Source organism: Crocodylus siamensis, chromosome 4 (genome assembly GCF_052110815.1).
Source record: "Crocodylus siamensis isolate JL-2025a chromosome 4, ASM5211081v1, whole genome shotgun sequence".
NCBI lineage: Eukaryota > Metazoa > Chordata > Crocodylia > Crocodylidae > Crocodylus > Crocodylus siamensis.
Genome location: NC_143398.1, coordinates 16,985,175 through 17,003,751, shown reverse-complemented (window position 1 = coordinate 17,003,751; position 18,577 = coordinate 16,985,175). Strand labels below are relative to the sequence as shown.

The window sequence follows — 18,577 nt, the reverse complement described above, 5'->3', positions numbered from 1 at the left end:
TCCTGCCATCTCAAACAAAAGTCTTGTCAACAAATTAACAATGAAAATACAAATATGAACGTTGTAGTAAGAGTCTCGTTTTTTGTAGGATTGCAGCCCAAATCTCAGTGCTGACCGACCGACTCTAAATGCACTGGAGGTGAATTTTTCCATAGACGTGATCACAGTGACTCTGTTGCAAAACAGAGATCCTTTCTAAAAGCAAGTGAACTGTTCTACAACTATAGTTCCTGTGTGACTGACACCAGGATAAATGTTAGTGCCAACAGCAGAACACTTATGCCATGTGGTCACTATAATCCCCTGCTCAAGTGACTGAAGCTATGGCTACGTGTAAATGTCTGGTGCCTGGCATATTAGACCTGCTTTGGGCTAACTAACTGCCTTCTAAAACTAGATGTATTAAACAATATACTGCAAGTAACAGGCCTGCATTGACTGGGAAGGGGGTAGCTGACCTTGCAGATTATTATGTCTCCTCATTTCTATTATGTAATTTATTCTTTGCATGCTATGGTGGATTTCTCCAAGTGGTACATAAGAGGTTGGTGTTGGGTCATTGGTTGGAATGACATTAGCATCATGGGCAGACTGAATAAGATTGAGGGCAGGCTAATGGGTCTTCTCACTCACCAGCTGAAATATCCTACCTGCACTACCACACAGATTTGTTACACTGCTTCTGGATTGGAAGGCAGCCCAACCAGAGCAGCATGGCATACCTCAGGGTGCCATTGCCTGGCATAGTAAATTTACAATGCAGACATTCCTCAATTACTCCATTAATAGCAACTACCATCTTTCCAAGTTCTTACATGGCCTGTGCAATTCGGTATAAATTCAGTTTAGATTACTTATATTTGTATCTTCTATAACAGATGCTTGAAAGCTAATTGCACTATTAACCATTTGGAATTTAGATTGCATTTGATTTATAATGTTCAGTATCTGTTGATCTTCTGGACACAGTGAAACGTTCATCTTGTGGTTTTGGAGAGGGTGGAATGTCAGAAGGAAAGGAGGGAAATGTTCTTTGGAAGAATGAGGTATTTTTAACTTTGTGTTTATTTATCTGTTGTTTGTTTCATATTATTATTGGGACCGTATTGGGACCGTATGTGGAACTATAGTAAAATAACCAGGGCTGGGAGCTAGTTTGTCATTTTATTGTTCACTTAAGATAATAATATGCTTTGAACTAATCAATGCATCCATTGTTTCAAGTAATTCTAACTTCCTCTTCTAGAATATATTCCACTGACAATCATTTATATGTCTGCATACTGTACTGTAAATGACAGTCCTTTGAACCATGTTCTGCTTCTTTAAATATTTGTCCCCTACTTCAAGCCAGTAAAGTATAATTAAGACATGAAAGGAAGCTCTTTAAGTTAAATATTTACTTTATTTCCTGTTTTACATTATTATGTCTGAGAGTTTTAAAATATAAAAGAAAAGGGATCATGGCTGGATGATTGCTGTAAAGTTCCAAAAAGTCTCATGAAAAAAGGTTCCTGTTAATGTTTTGTTCTATGTTGATACACATAGACTCACAACCCACATCCATTTTCTCCTACTACCTAGATTTCTTTTGAACCTTGGAAATCAAAATGAAATTACTGAGATGTACATCAGTCCAAAAGTTAGTATGGATTTAATGTGTAATGAAAAAGCACTCCATTAATTCAGGTGCACATGAACTGGGGCCTATATTGTTCCGTCTCCCTAAGGTATACCTGCACTATTTTTGTAGTACTTCCCTTGCAGTCACTCTTGAGACTTGTGTGCCCAGCATGCTTTAGAGCAGAAATGAGATGTTCTCAACAGGTTTCAGCAGCACGTTGCCAGGTTGGAAACATATGAGCTGGAATGGGTGGGTGAGATACAGGTGTGCATGCTTGAGAGCCTAACTCCCGCGGAGTTCCATGGAACTGGTATAAGGACTTGGTCTGCTGCAAATCCAAAAACTATGGAGCTTAATGTGGTTTGGTTGCCCATTATCAACATCCCATATAATTCCACTCCATTTTCTCTAGGCAAGAGATTAAAGTTGCAAGTGGTTTAAATTGGCATAGGCCCATTAACATAAATGAAATCATATTTATTTACACAAGCTTACATACAGCATTTACCAGCTTCAGAAACAGGAAAATGCCATGCTCATTTCAGTGTGTTATGTAGGCCTCCTTCAACCAAAAGATCCAACAAACAATTTTATAATACATGAAAACTTTGCTAAACCAGCATGGTTTTCTGTCTCTATGCCCTGCAATGTGACCAAAGTGGTTTTTATGAAACTGCCATGGCCTTTATGTGATTACAGGAAAGCAGGCCTGGAAAGGACCTCAAACATTCACCTAGTCCAGTCCCCTGGCTCAAGATAGAATCATCCCTGACTAATCATCCCAGCCAAGTGTCTGCCCAAACTGTTCTTGACTGTTTCCAAAGACAATTTCTCTAGGTAGCCTGTTCCAATGCTTGACCAGCTTCAAAGTCAGAAAGTTTCTCCTAATCTCCAACCTAGTTTCTTTCTGTGGCATCTTGAGACCATTGTTCTTAGTTCTGACCATACAGCTACAAAGAAAAACCCATCTCCAGTCTCTCTATGATCACCCTTCAGGTATCTTGGGATATGTCACCAAATTCCCCACTCACCCTTTTCTTCTCCAGGATAAATAATCCTAGCTCCTTTAAACTTTCCTCCTAAGCCATGCTTCTTGGGCCCCTAAACTTTTTTGTCACTCTACGCTCAACTCTCTCCAATCTGTCCACACCCTTTTTGAAGCACAGGGCCCAAAACTGGACTTCAGATGAGTCCTGACCAGTATGGAACAGAGTGGAATAATCATTTTCCTTGATTTACAAGTGAAACTTCTGTTAACGTAACCCGACATGTTGTTAGCCTTTTTTTGCAACAAGACTATACTGCTGGCTCATATTCAGCCGATGGTTTATTGTAACCAGGTTCTTCACAGCTCTGAAGCCTAAGCAGTCACTCCCCAGTCTGCACTTGTGCATTTGTGCATGCAATTATTCCATCCCAAATGCAGGATGTTGCATTTGTCATTGCTGAATTTCATCTGGTTGATTGCAGACCATTTTTCTCATCTATCCAGGGCATACCAGATCATAATCCAACCCTCTATTATCTGCAAAATACTCCACCCAACTTGGCATCACCTGCAAATTTGCTAAGCCTGCCCTTGATCCCATCATCCAAGTCATTAATGAAGATATTAAGATACCAGATCTAGGACAGGCCCCTGTGCAACCCCACTTGATACCTCCTTCCAGCCAGATGTTGAGCCATTGATGACTACTCTTTGAGCACAATGGTCCAACCAGTTATGTATTCACTGTACATTGTACAGTGCTTTCATTTAGTCTATTTAATTAGCTTATTACTTTAAACTAACAGACTGTACCTTTTCGCTCCAACAATAGTTTTATAATTTTTATGAATGAGATTGAAGGTTCAGCCCCTGATGTCAAGATTCACTTAGCGGCCTAGTGTTATACATGCCTTAAAGGCCTAAAATCTATTAAAACATTAGCACAGGTGAACTTTGCCTTTGTGTGCAGCCCTATGAAAATCAACATCCTCCAGGCAACTACAGAAGCTGGCCTATGAGAAAGCTATAATAGAATAAGAACTTAAAAGTGAGACTGCAATCTAAATCACAGGGCAAATAGAAAAAGGGAAATCATCAAAGGATATTAAGAAGGACTTTTCATGTCACACTTAAAAATCAAACACACACGATGGCACAAGTGCCTTTGAAACAATGAAGACTTGTAGGAAAGTGTTTTTTACGAATATTATTTCTTCAGGGATATTTCTGCTGGGAGTAAATAAACTGTCAAACTTACCTCAGTTTTAAGCCTCGCACAGCTGTAAGCCATGCTTGCTTCTATTGCTCATAATTTTATGCTGTGAATGTTTCATTAAGGTACAGTAACTGATATTCCCTTTGACTGAGAAATAACTAGACACACAGTTTATATTATTTTTTAACTCCATGGTCTCCACATTAGAAGGAAAAGACCAATCTCTTGCAAGTTCTATCACTGTACCTGTGTAACAAATGCCATACAGAATTAAAAGAAAGAAAACAGCTGCCTCTTTGTCCATACACATTAGTTGAAAAGGGAAAAGTTGCCTTTCTTGTAGACTTACAGAATTGTTTTCTTGTATAAAAATATACCTTGTGAATTTAAGTAGGGGCCAATATGAATAGCATTTTGTCGAGGTCTCTGCCTTTTTTTATCATAAAGTATTTCATCTGAATAATATCAGTTTGCTTAGAATACCGATAAGAAATTTTAACAACTGCCTTTTATTTACTGTGCTGTTGTACCTAACACCAAATATCATTCCAGACAGTATACAAATGGAAATTATTTCCCATACTTCTCCATTGTTAAGTAACATCCTACATTAAGTAAAAAAAAGGACTTTTTTTTAGTACTAATTATTTGGGCTGTGTCAAATTTCACTGGCTGTTTCGATTCAACTCTGGACTCATTTTGAGCTCAAAAAGCAAAATCAAATTGAAACAAAGGGCTTTGAAACAGCCTTGAAACAAAACAAGGCTAGTTGAAATGTTGCAAAATGTTTTGAGTTTCGAAGCAGCCAGCAGCAAGGTGCTGGGAGACAAGGGAGAACCAGGGCTGCACTCTCAGCAGCAGCTGGGAGCATCCTTGGCTCTCTCCGTCTCCCGCTGCCAGGCTGTGAGAAGCCGATCATAGCACAGGGGGAGGGAACTGGGCCCAGGCTCAGTTCCCCTCTCAAGCACTGTGATCAGGTTGGGAAAAGATACTGAGCCCGACCGCTCACTTCCCCTCCCCAGCCCTATGATTGGGCTGTGGATGAGAAGTCAGCCCAGCTGAGCTGAGTTCCCAGTCCCCAAGCTAGATTGGGCTGGGGATCGGCTGACTTCTCATCCTCACCCCAATCTAGCATAGGAGATGGGAAGTCAGCCCAGCTGGGCTGAATTCCCAACCCCAGCCGCACGATCAGGCTGGGATTGGGAACTCAGCTCAACTGGGGCAAGTTTGTTTCCCCAGCCTGATCAATGGTTCTCCAGCACAATGGTTGGGTAAAACATCAAAGCAGCATCGAAACAGCCTGACTGTTTTGATGAAGTGAAACAGAAGAGCCATTTCTACTCTAAATGAAATTCAAAACAAAACATTGTTCCATCCAAACCTCAAAACTCAAGTCAAAATGGAACAGTGCCATTTTGCACAGCCCTACTAATTAATACTAAATTAGTATAGAAAATTAGCATTTTCTCTCCTAGGCAAGAATGGGACTCCTTGAGCAACAAGGTATCATTCTGTGCTCATCAGACACAATCTAGTCCTTTAATAAATCTGTTTGAAAATAATTAAAAGATCAGCATCCCATTAGAAAACTTAGTATCATCTGAATAAAAGTATTTTTTATCAAATTTTTAAACAACAAAATCAATTACCAGCAGAACATTTTGCTTCAATAAGATCAAAATGTTTTTTGTCTGTACATAAGAAGATTTTCATTTGATACCATTGATTTATTTTGGACATCAAATTAAAATATTATTTTAATATTAGTTAAGTATATAATGTGTGTAAACTAAAACTTTGGGGTAAAGCATCCACACTCAAGGGGCAGGATGGTGATCCAGACCAACCTTGACAGGCTCAGAAAATGGGTGGATGAAAACCTGATGGCATTCAACACTAAAAAATGCAAGGTACTCCACCTTGGGAAGAAAAACCCACAGCATGCTTATAGGCTCAGCACTATGATGCTCACTAACACCACCTCAAAAGAGACATGGGGGTCATAATTGATCACAAGATGAATATGAGATACCAATGTGATGTTGCAGCTGATAAAATCAGCAAAACTCTGTCTTGCATCCATAGATGCTTCTCAAGCAAATCCCAGGATGTCATCCTCCCACTGTACTTGGCCTTGGTGAGGCCACAGCTGTAATACTGCATCCAATTCTGGGCTCCAGAATTTATAAAGCATGTGGAGAAGTTTGAGAGTCTAGAGGAGAGCCACATGCATGATCAGAGGGCAGGAGAACAAGCCTTATGATGAAAGGCTGAGAGCTATGGGACTCTTCAGCCTGGAAAAGCGCAGGCTCAGGGGGGACCTGGTGGCTGCCTATAAGTATATACAGGGTGTACATTAGGTTCTGAGGAAATGCCTGCTCACCAGAGCACCCCAAGCGATGGCAAGGTCAAATGGTCACAAACTCCTCCAAGACCATATCAGGCAGGACATAAGGAAGAACTTTACTGTCCGAGCCCCCAAGGCCTGCAACCACCTGCCACCAGAGGTGGTACAAGCACCTACAATGGACTCCTTTAAAAGACATTTGGATATTTATCTTGCTGGGATCCTTTGACCTCAGCTGCCTTCCTGCTCCTGGGGCAAGGAGCTGGACTCGATGATTTCCCAAGGTCCCTTCCAGCCCTAATCTCTATGAAATCTATGAAATCAAAGTATATTCAGAATTATGTTAATTTAATGTATATGTGACAGGACGGGGACCTAGGAGTGGCTGTTATCTCTCCTGGCACCCCCTACCGTGCCAAGTTGGTGATCAAGCACCCTCGTTCTCACCCGCCACATCTTTGATGGTATCTGTTTTATGAGGGAGGCTGCCTTTTGTCTCCTTGGAAACGGTGCTCTTATTTATCCTGGCCCCTGTTCCGTATAGATTGATTTGGTGCACCCAGCCTTATGGGCTATGCGTGGCTCCTACCACCCCTTATACCATGCCCCAAGCCTCTCAGATGTACCGGACATTGTTGAGTCAGTTACTGAGTACAGTTGCTGATGACACTAAGATGTAGGGGGACGTGAGCACATTGGAAGGATGCAGCAGGCTACAATCAGACATAGACAGGTTACAAGGGTGGGCAATTGAGAATAGGATGGGTTTCAACACAGACAAGTGCAAGGTGATGGACCTCGGGAGGAACAACCAGCACCATACTACAGGTTGGGGAACTCCCCTCTTGTCAGCACGGAGGCGGAAAGGGATCTGGGGGTCATCATTGACTCCAAGATGAACATGGGCCGGCAGTGTGGAGAGCCAGTAACGAAGGCCAACCACACCTTGTCATGCATCTACAGGTGCATCTCAAGTAGGTCCAAGGAGGTGATCCTCCCCCTCTATGCAGCACTGGTCAGGCCGCAGCTGGAGTATTGCATCCAGTTCTGGGTGCCGCACTTCAAGAGGGATGTGGGCAGCATGGAGAGGGTCCAGAGGAGGGCCACTCATATGATCAGGGGACAACAGGTCAGGCCCTATGAGGACAGGCTATGGGACCTGAACCTGTTCAGCCTCCAAAAGAGAAGGCGGGGGGGGGATCTTGTGGCCTGTTAAACTAGTCAGGGGGGATCAGCAGGCATTGGAGGAGTCACTGTTCCCCCGAGCACCGCCAGGAGTGACCAGGAATAACGGCCACAAGCTGGCAGAGGGTAGGTTTAGGTTAGATATCAGGAGGCGCTACTTCACAGTCAGGGCGGCTAGGGTCAGGAACCAACTTCCAAGAGAAGTGGTGCAGGCTTCTACCCTGGGGGTGTTTAAGCGGAGGTTGGTTAGATGAACATTTTGCTGGGGTCATTTGACCCCAGTATTCTTTCCTGCCATGGCAGGGGGTTGGACTAGATGATCTGCTCAGGTCCCTTCCGACCCTAGAAACTATGAAACTATTGCCCGCGCCCTTGCGGACGCTCTCCTGGCTTGTCTTCCACTCGTGGCCCTCCCTTGGGCTCCTGTCCCTCTGTGAGCCCTCCCTGGGGCTCCTGTCCCTCTGTGAGCGCTCTGGGCTTCTTGCCGGTGCCCACACTCCCCATGGACACTCCCAGGCCTCTCTAGGCTGAGCCCCCACTGGGCCCTTCTTGCTCGGTCCTGCCCTCCCTGGGGTCCTCTCTCATGCACCCTCATGGGGCTCCCTTTTGTGCACCCTCCCTGGGGCTCCCTGGCTTCCCCATGGCTGCTGCCCACACTGGGGCCCCTTGCCTTGGCGATTCCCCTCAATCGAGGCTCAGGTGGCTGTAGCCATGCCTGGCCCCAAATCCCCTCCTTGGGCCCTAATACCAGCCCCCTCTGGGGTTTCTCATCCGTATCCCCTTTGGGGTTTCCCATCTTTATGGGGCCAGGCACGGCTACAGCCACCTGAGCCCCAAATCCCCTCTTAAAGCATTTACGGCTCAGGCGATCTCAGCTCTGCCTGGCCCTCAATCCCCCGTTCCCCTTTTGCAGGGCTGGGGTCAATGCCCCCCCTCAATACTGTGCCCTCTCTGGCACCGGGGTCCCCACACCACCATGGAGCCCCCCTGAGGCCTCCTCCAACCCCTATTTAGCCTCACCCAGTCCTCTGGTGTAACAACTACCAACAGAAAACTGAAGCCCCTGGGCTACAACATGAACTCCAAGCCATCTGGCTAAAACACAATTTCTAAGCCCTCTGGCTAGCCATCATTCAAAACCCTACCAGGGCTTGCTCCACCCAGTCCTCAACCGAAGCTGTTCAGGCCATCTAGCTTCTACAGGCTGTAATACTCCAGCAGAGCTCCTTCACCCTTTGATGTTAGTGGGAAACTGCCTGCTTGGCCTCAGCCTTGGCTGTTTATATAGGCCAGGCCTGGCCCCTTCCGGTCAGCTGACCAAACTGCGGTTGCCCCAGCAACCGGCACCTGTGCCTTTCCTAGGAGCAGGCACCTCCATGCCCTGCAACACACCTCCCCCCCTTAAGTTCATAACTCCCTAGGAGCAGGGCACGGGAGTGTCCTGCGACAGTATACTTCAGACAGTATACATTTTCAATATTTTATTATAATATAAAAATGAAACAAAATATTGGGATGGTTCTGAATCAAATTTTGATCAAACCAGTTTTACTTAATATTTTTGGATCTTTTCTTTCACTGGGAACTTCAAGATTTTGCTGCTTTTTCTAATTTGTAACATTTTTCTTCATAACTCTAGAATCTCCTGTTTCTCCCCCTCATTATTAAAAATAGGACACTTATTATAATTTTCTAAGAAATTATAAATAAAAAGATGTAGTTTAAACAGGTCTTTATTTGAACAACATATCCTGTCCACACACTCCACTTATTGCACCTGATGTAGAAAAGGTTATATGCAAAGTTTAAAAAACTAGAAAGGAGGAAGGAAGTTAGAGAAGGGTTGGAGCCCTAGGTGAAGACAAAGGAAAATAATTTATACAAATAATACTGTTAAATTCCCTCTAAATAAAGTTCCTTGCAGGAGAATACATTCCCTATTGTTCTGCCCCATAACAGTGGTAGGTCTAACCTGGGGTTTACTTTTGAGGTCTACTTCCATCCCTATTTGTGGAACTCTGACCAATACATAGTAGCAATATTCCCAGTGCCTGGTTTCTAGAACAAATTAGCAAACATGAAACCAACAGTGAAATCCAACATCTGTAAATATCAATACAACTCAATTTAATATATTAAAAAAAAATAATTCTGGTGGCAGCAGAACGATGAGTTATTCATCCACTTATGCCTTCTAATCAACTGGAGTGGAATTCCATTTATTCATTAACATTTTTAAATGATCTGCTTCTTCCTTGTCCTGATAATTTGGGACTGTTTTGTGTTGAAACACGTGGTATTAAGGATACATTTGAATATAAATATTTGCATTCCTGGGAGGATATTGGTCTCCAGAGGAGCTGGACACACTTAGCCTTTGGCCTCCTGCCTACCTACGTACCTGTAGAGTACAGGAACATCAGAACATCTGCGTGCCATCTCGTATTTACAGGTTTAAAGGCTCTGTGGCAAAGCTAATCTAAAAGGAAAATGCAAATGATATTAAAAGAATGTACAACTGCTGTGTCAGTAAACTTGTTTAAATGCATACTGCTAATAAGAATCTTATTTACATCTAAGTAATTGTTTTAATGCTTAGATGATGTTCAAATTATTGAAGAGTTGATAGGGGTTCTTGAACAACATCTGCAAAATAAAGAACGTTTCAACATCATGATGCAATGGACTGCATTGGCAGTTTGGATTCCATTTCCCAGCAGGCTCCTGGGAAAGGGGAAGGAAACCCAGAGAGAAGCTGGGGTTTGGTGCGCAACCGGATGTCTGGGGAAAAAGAGCATGTGAGAGAGGCTACTCCGGGGCTGTGGCAGGACTAATCCTGACAGGCTGCAGTGGGTGGAGTGAGCAACAGAACCAAAGGAGCTGCAGCAGGACTGATCCCGAAAGGCTGCAACTGGCAAGCCATGCAGGGGACAGTCTGACCATGCAGCAGAGCCAATCCCATGGGTCATGGTGGAGGGACCCAATTTGTACTACAAATAGTAACCAGGTGTTTGAGAAATTGAAGGCTGGTTTGTGAGCTCTCAGAGTGGAGAGAGATCTCCGGGATCCCTTGTTGTGCATGTTCCATTTTTAATGTTTCTTGTTTGGTTCATCAGTGCTGAAGGGTTTTTACTGCTGGGTGACCGGTGACCTTGCCACACCTATTCCCAATTTATTAACCTTCAGGCTTATTCGCCTGCTATGTCTGTTCTAAGTGTATGCACCTTAATGCCTCTCTGTGTGTTATGTTACCTCCAGTGTATGTATTCTGAAGTATTCAGTTATGTGTTTAGAATTTCCTACGCCAGTTGGCCTGTGACTCTACCCCCTCAATACCCCCTTATATAAATTCTAAGAATTCATCTTTGACACCCTTATGGTTTTGGGGGGTATGTTACAACTGCAACAAAATTGAAAAATTCACATTTGGCCACCTAAGTCTATAACATGGACCTAATTAAGTGTAAAGATGCCGAGAATGTGAAGTTCCCTCTGACTTCCTTGAAAGTAGAGCAAGGATTAAGGAAAAAAAAAAAAGAAACTAGATTTTGCTTATTTTTACTAATCTAACAGAAAACTACTGAAAAGTTGCTCCCTAATAGCATAGCAGAGAAGCCTATTGAATGATATGGCAATTAAGATGGTCATACTGGACGCTTGCACATTTTGCACACCAATAATCACTTCTGCTGATGGTTCCACTGCTTACTTTCTCATATGTGCTGAAAACTAAAGCTCCCAGCTGAAAGTTTGCCTTGAGAAAATGAGACTGAGTTTTCTGGCCAGTTTTTAGACCAGTTTTCAGCACAAAAATGTTCTCACCGAAAGATCTTCAAAAGAGAACATATTAACTTACAGACTTCAGTTGGGGAGTTGCCTGTGGAAATACATGAGGAGTAATGGGAGAGGAACTGGATTAAAATGTATGATACTCTGGAAAGACATGCATCTTACTACAGGAAAAGCATAAATTATTACTGCTCTAAGCAGCAGTTACTTAACTACTGGCAGACATCCACACTTCTGTATAAGATGACATATGATTCAAGGGATTCCTAAACAATAGAGGGGACCATGTGTAAATGGGCTTTAGTTCAGACAGTCAGGGGCTTGAATGAGTTCATTCAGTCTTTACAAACACCCTAATGCCATGTATGCAAGAATGTGGTGATTATCATCTCCCAGGAAAGTATCTACGCTTTTTAGTACTCTTCTTTAGCCACATAATTTAATAAACATTTTTGTATAGGATAATGAGCTGAGGATTAATCTGTGGAACTGGGTTCCACATTGTTTGCCCTAACACTTTTTACACATATTATTTCAAAGAGAAACATATGGCTATGGCCCTATGCTATGCTGTGCAGGCTTTTGCTCCTTGCTGCCCCTTCACACTCCTAACTGATTCCAGAAATATAAGCATGTTTATATATTTTCCTACTGAAAACTGAACTTCCTTGTCAAGCAAAGCTGTAGGATTTCAGCCACTGTTCGAGACTGCACTTCTCTATTGAGGTCCCAAAGGTACAAACGTGTCGACTTAAATACAATGGGCTTTTATTTTTGAGGTGGAAAATATATTATTAATGCCTTTTGTATATTTGAATACTTTTTAAGCAACTGCACCTCCTGAAGCTGTGGACTGCAGAATCAATTTCCCAACATAAAGGAAAGGACAGATACAAAGACTGATGGACTGTGCAGTGAGGTAACCAAATAGTATGGGGTAAGAGGCCATAATGGTTAGGAAACCAAAATCCTGTGGTGGGTAAGTGACAAAAAGATGACTAACCTGAAGTACGATTAACTCCCTTTTGGGCATGAGTGAAATAAAAAGAATGCTCATAAAAGCAGCAGCTAGCTACAAATGTCATGTATGAGATATTAAGAATGTGCAAAGATGAATCAAGTTAAGCTGCTACTCATTAATCACATATTTCAGAGTGGCATAAAAATTTTGGCTTTAATTTATATCTTTATACAGACTATTGATGGACTCTATGCATTTTTGTGAAGTAGCCAATACGTCAGCTTGATAAATGGGCTTACCTGATCAAAAAGCTCAAACTGTGTTATTTCTCCTGCATGTTGATGAATGTAGGAAACACAAGCATAATAAATTATACGGGCAGGAATCAAACTCAACTTTGATCATTTTGGCAAATGATTTTGTGATATTTTAAAAAAAATATTAATAGATACAAAAGTTACGTTGAACCATGCCTCTCCTCTCCAGGGTTCTGCATTCAATTTTACTGCAAAAGTGAGGATTAATCTACGTTCAAACTTCCACCACAAAAATAGTATGAATTAGTCAGTGTGTAATATAAAATTAGAGTGGCGGAATACTACATTTGTACACTTTTATTTTAGAATAAAAGTAAGTAAATTGACTTTAGTTAAGGGTTGGCAATAAACTTGAACTAAATCAACTTCAGCTAATTTTATTCCAAAACAAAATTGTAACAACTAATGCAGACTGGTTTATATTACATTTTTGTCACGTTGGTGGAAGTCTGTGTGAAAGGCCCACACATCTGAGTGTCAAGGGCAATATTATTCTCATTTACCATTTGTATTACAGCAACACCTAGAGGACCCAAACAAAACTACAATTACAGGTGTGCTAAATATTGTACATAGGCAGAATTAGAAACATGCTGAAAGGGACCTCAGAAATCCTCAAGTTCAGTCTCTTGCTAACATAGCCAAGCATATCATGATTGTAGCAGACTTACCTCTTGAGCTGCGGATGAGTCCTGGGCTCAAAATTCTGCAAGTCTGATTGGTGGAGCCCATCCGCCAATTAGAAGCAAACCTGGGAAAGACAGGCCATGCCCTTTTCCCCATGGGAAGGGGCAAGGAGCAGTTTGGACTTGGTTCAAGACTGCCCCCAGCCCAGTCTGGAGAACATTGGGGGTGGAGTCCCTCAAGTGTATAAAAGGGGAGTGTGCTCAACACACAGGGGTAGAGATATGACAAGGGATGGCAAGGAGAAAGGAGCTCTGGAGATGGCTGTCTTTGGGACCTCCCCTGCGCCTCGATGGTGAGTGGATCTGCACATGGTGAGCTGGCCCTGGGAGCAGCTCAAGGCTGCTCAGGCCCCACCCGGTGTGCAGATCGGCACATGGAGAGTCAGCCCTGGGAGCAGCTCGAGGCTGCTCAAGTTAGCCCCGGCTCAAGGCTGAGTGACTGGAGCCCCTCAGTGTGGCTCTGCATTGAACTAAAAGAGCCCCAGTGCCCAGAGCAGGGCCTGGGAAAGGGAAGAACCCCAGTGTGAGGCCCTGGAACCGGTGCCAGTAAGGGCTTGGCTCCCATAGGAGCACCCCTGGGTGCCCAGTTCAGGGCACCAGGCCATCAAGAGGAGCTGGAGGTGCCGCTGGAGAGAGGCCCTCATGCGACTGGCCACCAGGGGACAAGGCTTGGCTGCTTCAGACCAGGAGTGTGAGTTGTTGAGGAAGCAGGTGCTGCAGGGGAGGTGGGCTCAGGAGAGGAGGGTCTGCTGCCTCCACCCTCCTCCACTGTGGCCTGTCTCAGGGCCCTAAAGGGGAGGGGCTCCAGGGAACACCCCGGGAGGTGCTGAGTGCACTCTTTATTTCGTGGTTGTTGTTGTTTCATATCGAAGAGGTTAATATAGTTATGCATACTCCTTAAGGGAGTTTATATGGGTTTCTCTGTCTTTATTGTCTGCATGTGTTTATTGCCTGTTCTCGGAATATAGCTGTATTGTTGCCTGTGTATGTTTATGGTGTTGTTATCTCAACTTACCTGGGTTATTTCAGTTGATCCCCATATGAATTTATTTTGTTGATGCCCTGATTGACCTGTTCCTGCATTAATGTCCGCTTTGTGCAGGGGTTGTTAATTACTGTATATGCTGTGAGTCACCCGGCTTATGTTTTGTAGTCTCTAGAAGTGGTGTTATATGTTGATTGCAGGTTATTACATGTGGTGTCGCATGTTCATTTTACTGTAAATATTTAATGGTCCTTATTTATATTTATTTATTATAGCAACAAATTTGTATCTAGTTAAGCACTTGGTCTTGGCCTGGCTCATATGCCTTAATACAGGGCTGTCCAACAAGCAGCCCACATGCTGCCTGAGGCTCACAGTGGGTTAAATTGTAGCCCCAAGACTCCTGTCTCCTACCACTCCTCTCATTGTTTTGGCTGCAAAAGATGGATTCTGGAGTCTAGCTGAAGTCTCAGGTGCTGTCACCCCTCCTCCAACTGCTGTTTCCTGCGTCTGTCCCAAAGGTGGGGAAAGAGGGCAGTGCAGGAAGCTGAGGGTGAGCCTGGAATGCGCACAGAAACAGGGGTCTGGATGAACTGGGGGGAGCATGGGCATATAGTGCATTGCAAGGGAGTGGATCATGGGCATGTGGGGCATCCATGGGGTGTGTGGGTGCATGGTTAGGGGTGCTATAGGATGCACTAGTGTAGCCCTTAGGGCATATGACCACCAGGCACTTGGAAACTGGACAACCCTGACTTTGTACCTTTACTAACTACCCTTTTACAGTGCCATGCTGCACTCAAATGCACTAGCACTTATGCTAAATCAAATATATGGTCTAATCCAAATAACTGTTATTGAACTGTCCCATAAGTAGTTACTGGGCATGTCTACAAATGCATTTGATCTAGCCTAAACTTACTCCAATGTAAAAAACTTTGGAGTAAGTGCTTTCAAGCAGGCATCTAACATCTGGGGATTAGGGAGAACATTTGCTGCTCTTTGCACCAAGTTTCCTGCAGTGGGTCCCTGCTGCCACTTGGGGAGGGACCTCTAGACTGGCAGGGAGCACTGGGCCAGAAGACAGCTGTCTCCTGACCCTACCGGCTGCTGGCTGCTGTGGCAGGGAAAATGTCCCCCTTCCCCAGCAGCAGGGAGATCCTGAACCTGGCTCTCTGATCACGGACAGGGGACTTGGAAAGAACTGCAGTGGTGGGGGAGGTCACAGCCCCATGCCCCAATCCACTAGTGGGACAGCTAGCAGCTAGTTCACTGCTAGCTAGCTTTCCCACTGGTGGATCAGGGCAAGGGGCTGAGACCTACTCCACCCCTGTAGCTCTTTCTAAGCCTTGTACCTCGATCATCTGATTAGGGGGATGGGATCTGTCCCTGACCAGGGCAGTTCAGCCCCCATCCTGCATGCCTGTCAGATGCTGGGAAGCTTGTTTCCTGCTCAGCTTCATGAGCCTGGACCTGGGTTTGGGGGGGGGGGGGGAACAAGATGGGGGGTTTGTTCCCTGCCCAGCTCTGTGAGTGTGCAGTGGAGATCCTTATCTCCCAGCACTGGTTCCACAACAGCAGGGGCAGAACTGGAAGATGAGGATCTCCAAGCCCCCACTCCCTGATCACAGTCTCAGAGCAGGGGGGCTTTCTATTCGCTGTTGCCAGGGCAGGGGGACATAGTTCCCACCTGAGATCCTGTGGTGGAGCTGGCCACAGCAACAAGCAGCTCCTGGGAGTAGGGAGCTATCTCCTACCCACTGATGGATGGCTGTATGGGAGCAGATTTTACTCCGGTTCAGGCATTTACATGATCGCTACTGCACTGTTACTAATCTTGAGTAAATTTGCTACTTGCATTTGCAGATAGCAAATTTACTGGGGATTAAGAGGTTTACTGCATAGTAAGCATGTGCACATATAGATGCATATGCTTACTTTGCACTAAACAAGAGAATCATAGAATTAATGAGTCGGAAGGGACCTAGACAGATCATAGAGTCCGACCCCCTGCCATGGGCAGGAATGAGCACTGGGGGTAGGAGGGGTCATAAGACCCCAACCAGGTGCCTATCCAGTCTCCTCTTGAAGATAATGCTAATGCACAGTTAAGCCTCTCATGTAGAAGCCCTCATGAAGTACATAAACAGCTGTCCTACACTGAACGGGACTTGAGTGCCTGAGGGCTGTATTACATTCTGATGTTGGAACTCTTGAAGAACCTCGCATAATCACATTACCTTTATGCCAGAAAATAATCTATATATTACGTTGCATGACATAATAATAAATCTCTCTGTGAACCTGTTTCTCAACTGTTCTTATTTGCCTAATCTTTATCTAGTCTTACCAGGATCATTTGAATTTTGTTTTGTTTTGTTATGACTGCTAAATAAATGACCATCTTGCTGACAGATTATTGAAAATCAAGGAACCTTTTCCATTTTCAAAATGACTGAGATTATTGTTGATCTTACTAGGGAAGCCAATCTGACCTGCCAACACACTCTTACATTATTGTGCTGCATGTTAGTTGAGTGCTACATTTACTCTGCATACTTACACCATACCTTAATTTACATACTCCAGAGTGAAATAAACAAAAGCAAACAGATCAATTTAACGGTAAGGGGTTAATTAACAGTATACAAAAAAAGGGGGGTGAAGGGCAGAGATACCATTCAAATTGCTTCAACTTTACTAAGATCATTGTTCCTAAATATTATTAAAAGGTAATAGCCTTGACCAGTCAGATTATTCAGTCATCTTGTCTGGTATGTTGCTTTTGATAGTGGCTAATACCTCATGCTCCAGACAAAAAAAAGCAAACATCCACATAATGGAGCTGGGCAAATCTGCAGCATGGTCCATATAATGAAAAAGTATTTCTTGAATTTGAACAACAGATCTTTTAAGATACCCCATTTTTTAACTGATTTAAGCACTGACATTTTCAAATATGTGCCTACTAGGATTTTCATAAGTTCCCAAGAAAGTTAGGTGCCTTATCTCATAGCTTTCAACTCACTTGGATGCATTTGAAAGCTCACTTGGTGCCTATCTTCCTCTTTGATACCCACCTACATTTGAAAATGTAGCCCTTAGTTAGTTTTATGCATACTTTGCCTCCATGGAGCCTGCATTCAAGCTCACACATAGCAATCCAAGAGCTTTACTTGGTCATCATGGAAGTTCCTCTTAAACAATGTTTGTTCATTTCATATTTGAATGGCAATGTCTTTGGATTTTACAGATTTGGCTTTTATTTGTTTTTAAATACATAGTATTAAAATTGTAGTTGAATGCTTTCAAAATAAAATATATTCATTGGTAGCTTATAATTTAAAATATCAGTAGATTCCATCCCGTTGTCACTGGAGTTACTTTGCATAGTAACAAACAGTTCCTTTGCATCCCAGAGAAATTTACAGATATTTGGAAACGGATATTGATGTTATTCTCAGCTATTTTAATACATTTGAAAACTGTTTCCACAAGAGATATTGTAAATGAAATTCAATAAAAGAATAGGGCATTGAAAATGAAAATCATATATAGTTCTGTTGATTGTCTACTGTTCAACTTTTGCCTTCTTCATATACTTTTCTTCATATTGAATTTTCAAGTCTGTTCCAAGTGTAACAGAATGAGGAAAAAATGAAATACACCGAGTCTGAAAGAGTAAAACGTATTCTTCTTTAGCATATTATTGCTTCCTCTGGAGACCATAAAAATAAGTTTCCACAAGTCAGAAGGTGGGAGGGGGGGAATGTACCCATTTCAGAAAAGACTCTCTATGGTACCTTTTACATTGAAAATCAGGTAAATGTAAAGAAAACATCCACAGAGGTAAAGACACTAAATACAAAAGTATAAATGAAGAACCCAAAGGACCAAACTTAATCTCTCAATAGCGTACATTAAAACTCACGGCCTAAATAAATACATAAATGGGCTCCCTGCTATTTATGTTTAACTCTTGTTTGCATGAAAATGTGACATATCAGCATGAAGACTGATATATTCCATTTTGATCACATTCTAGTAGCATTTTCAGACTGTTACAGTTTCAAGACTTGCTGAAGCCACAAGGAAGACTTTGCAAAATGGTTTATTTGCACAACTCTTTCTAGCATATCTTTCCTGTTTTATTCTAATTCTTATTTTATTACTGGAGACATTTCTGTGAAAACATTATCTGTTCTCTTGTGGCTCATCTACTCCTGCTATTTATTTCTCAGCTGAAGTCACATTTCTTTATGCATAGCTTTATAATTGGTTAATGTCAAGGTGATCATTGGATCCCACACAACAGAGGGTATGAACTTACATATTCACTACAAAATAAATCAACTTTACCCCATTGCAAAAACTAGGTAGGTACACAACACACAGCCTTACACCCCAATGCAAAGTTACACCTCTGGAAATGAGGAATAACTATACACTGGTACAAGTTATTCTGGTTAACTGGTTGTG

At 42.9% G+C, this 18,577-nt stretch overlaps 1 protein-coding gene across 2 annotated transcripts in view; it reads right to left on the bottom strand.

Moving 5' to 3' along the window:
• Positions 1-18,577, bottom strand: part of SEMA3E (semaphorin 3E) — a 206,262-nt gene that overhangs the window by 117,005 nt on the left and 70,680 nt on the right. The window contains exon 2 of one of the 2 annotated variants that reach the window (XM_090041888.1): positions 9,762-9,839. The exons of the other annotated variant lie outside the window; for it this stretch is intronic. Within the exon in view, the coding sequence (XP_089898014.1) occupies positions 9,762-9,780 (19 nt within the window). The 5' untranslated portion in view covers positions 9,781-9,839. The remainder of the gene's footprint in view (positions 1-9,761; positions 9,840-18,577) is intronic. 2 annotated transcript variants of the gene reach the window in all.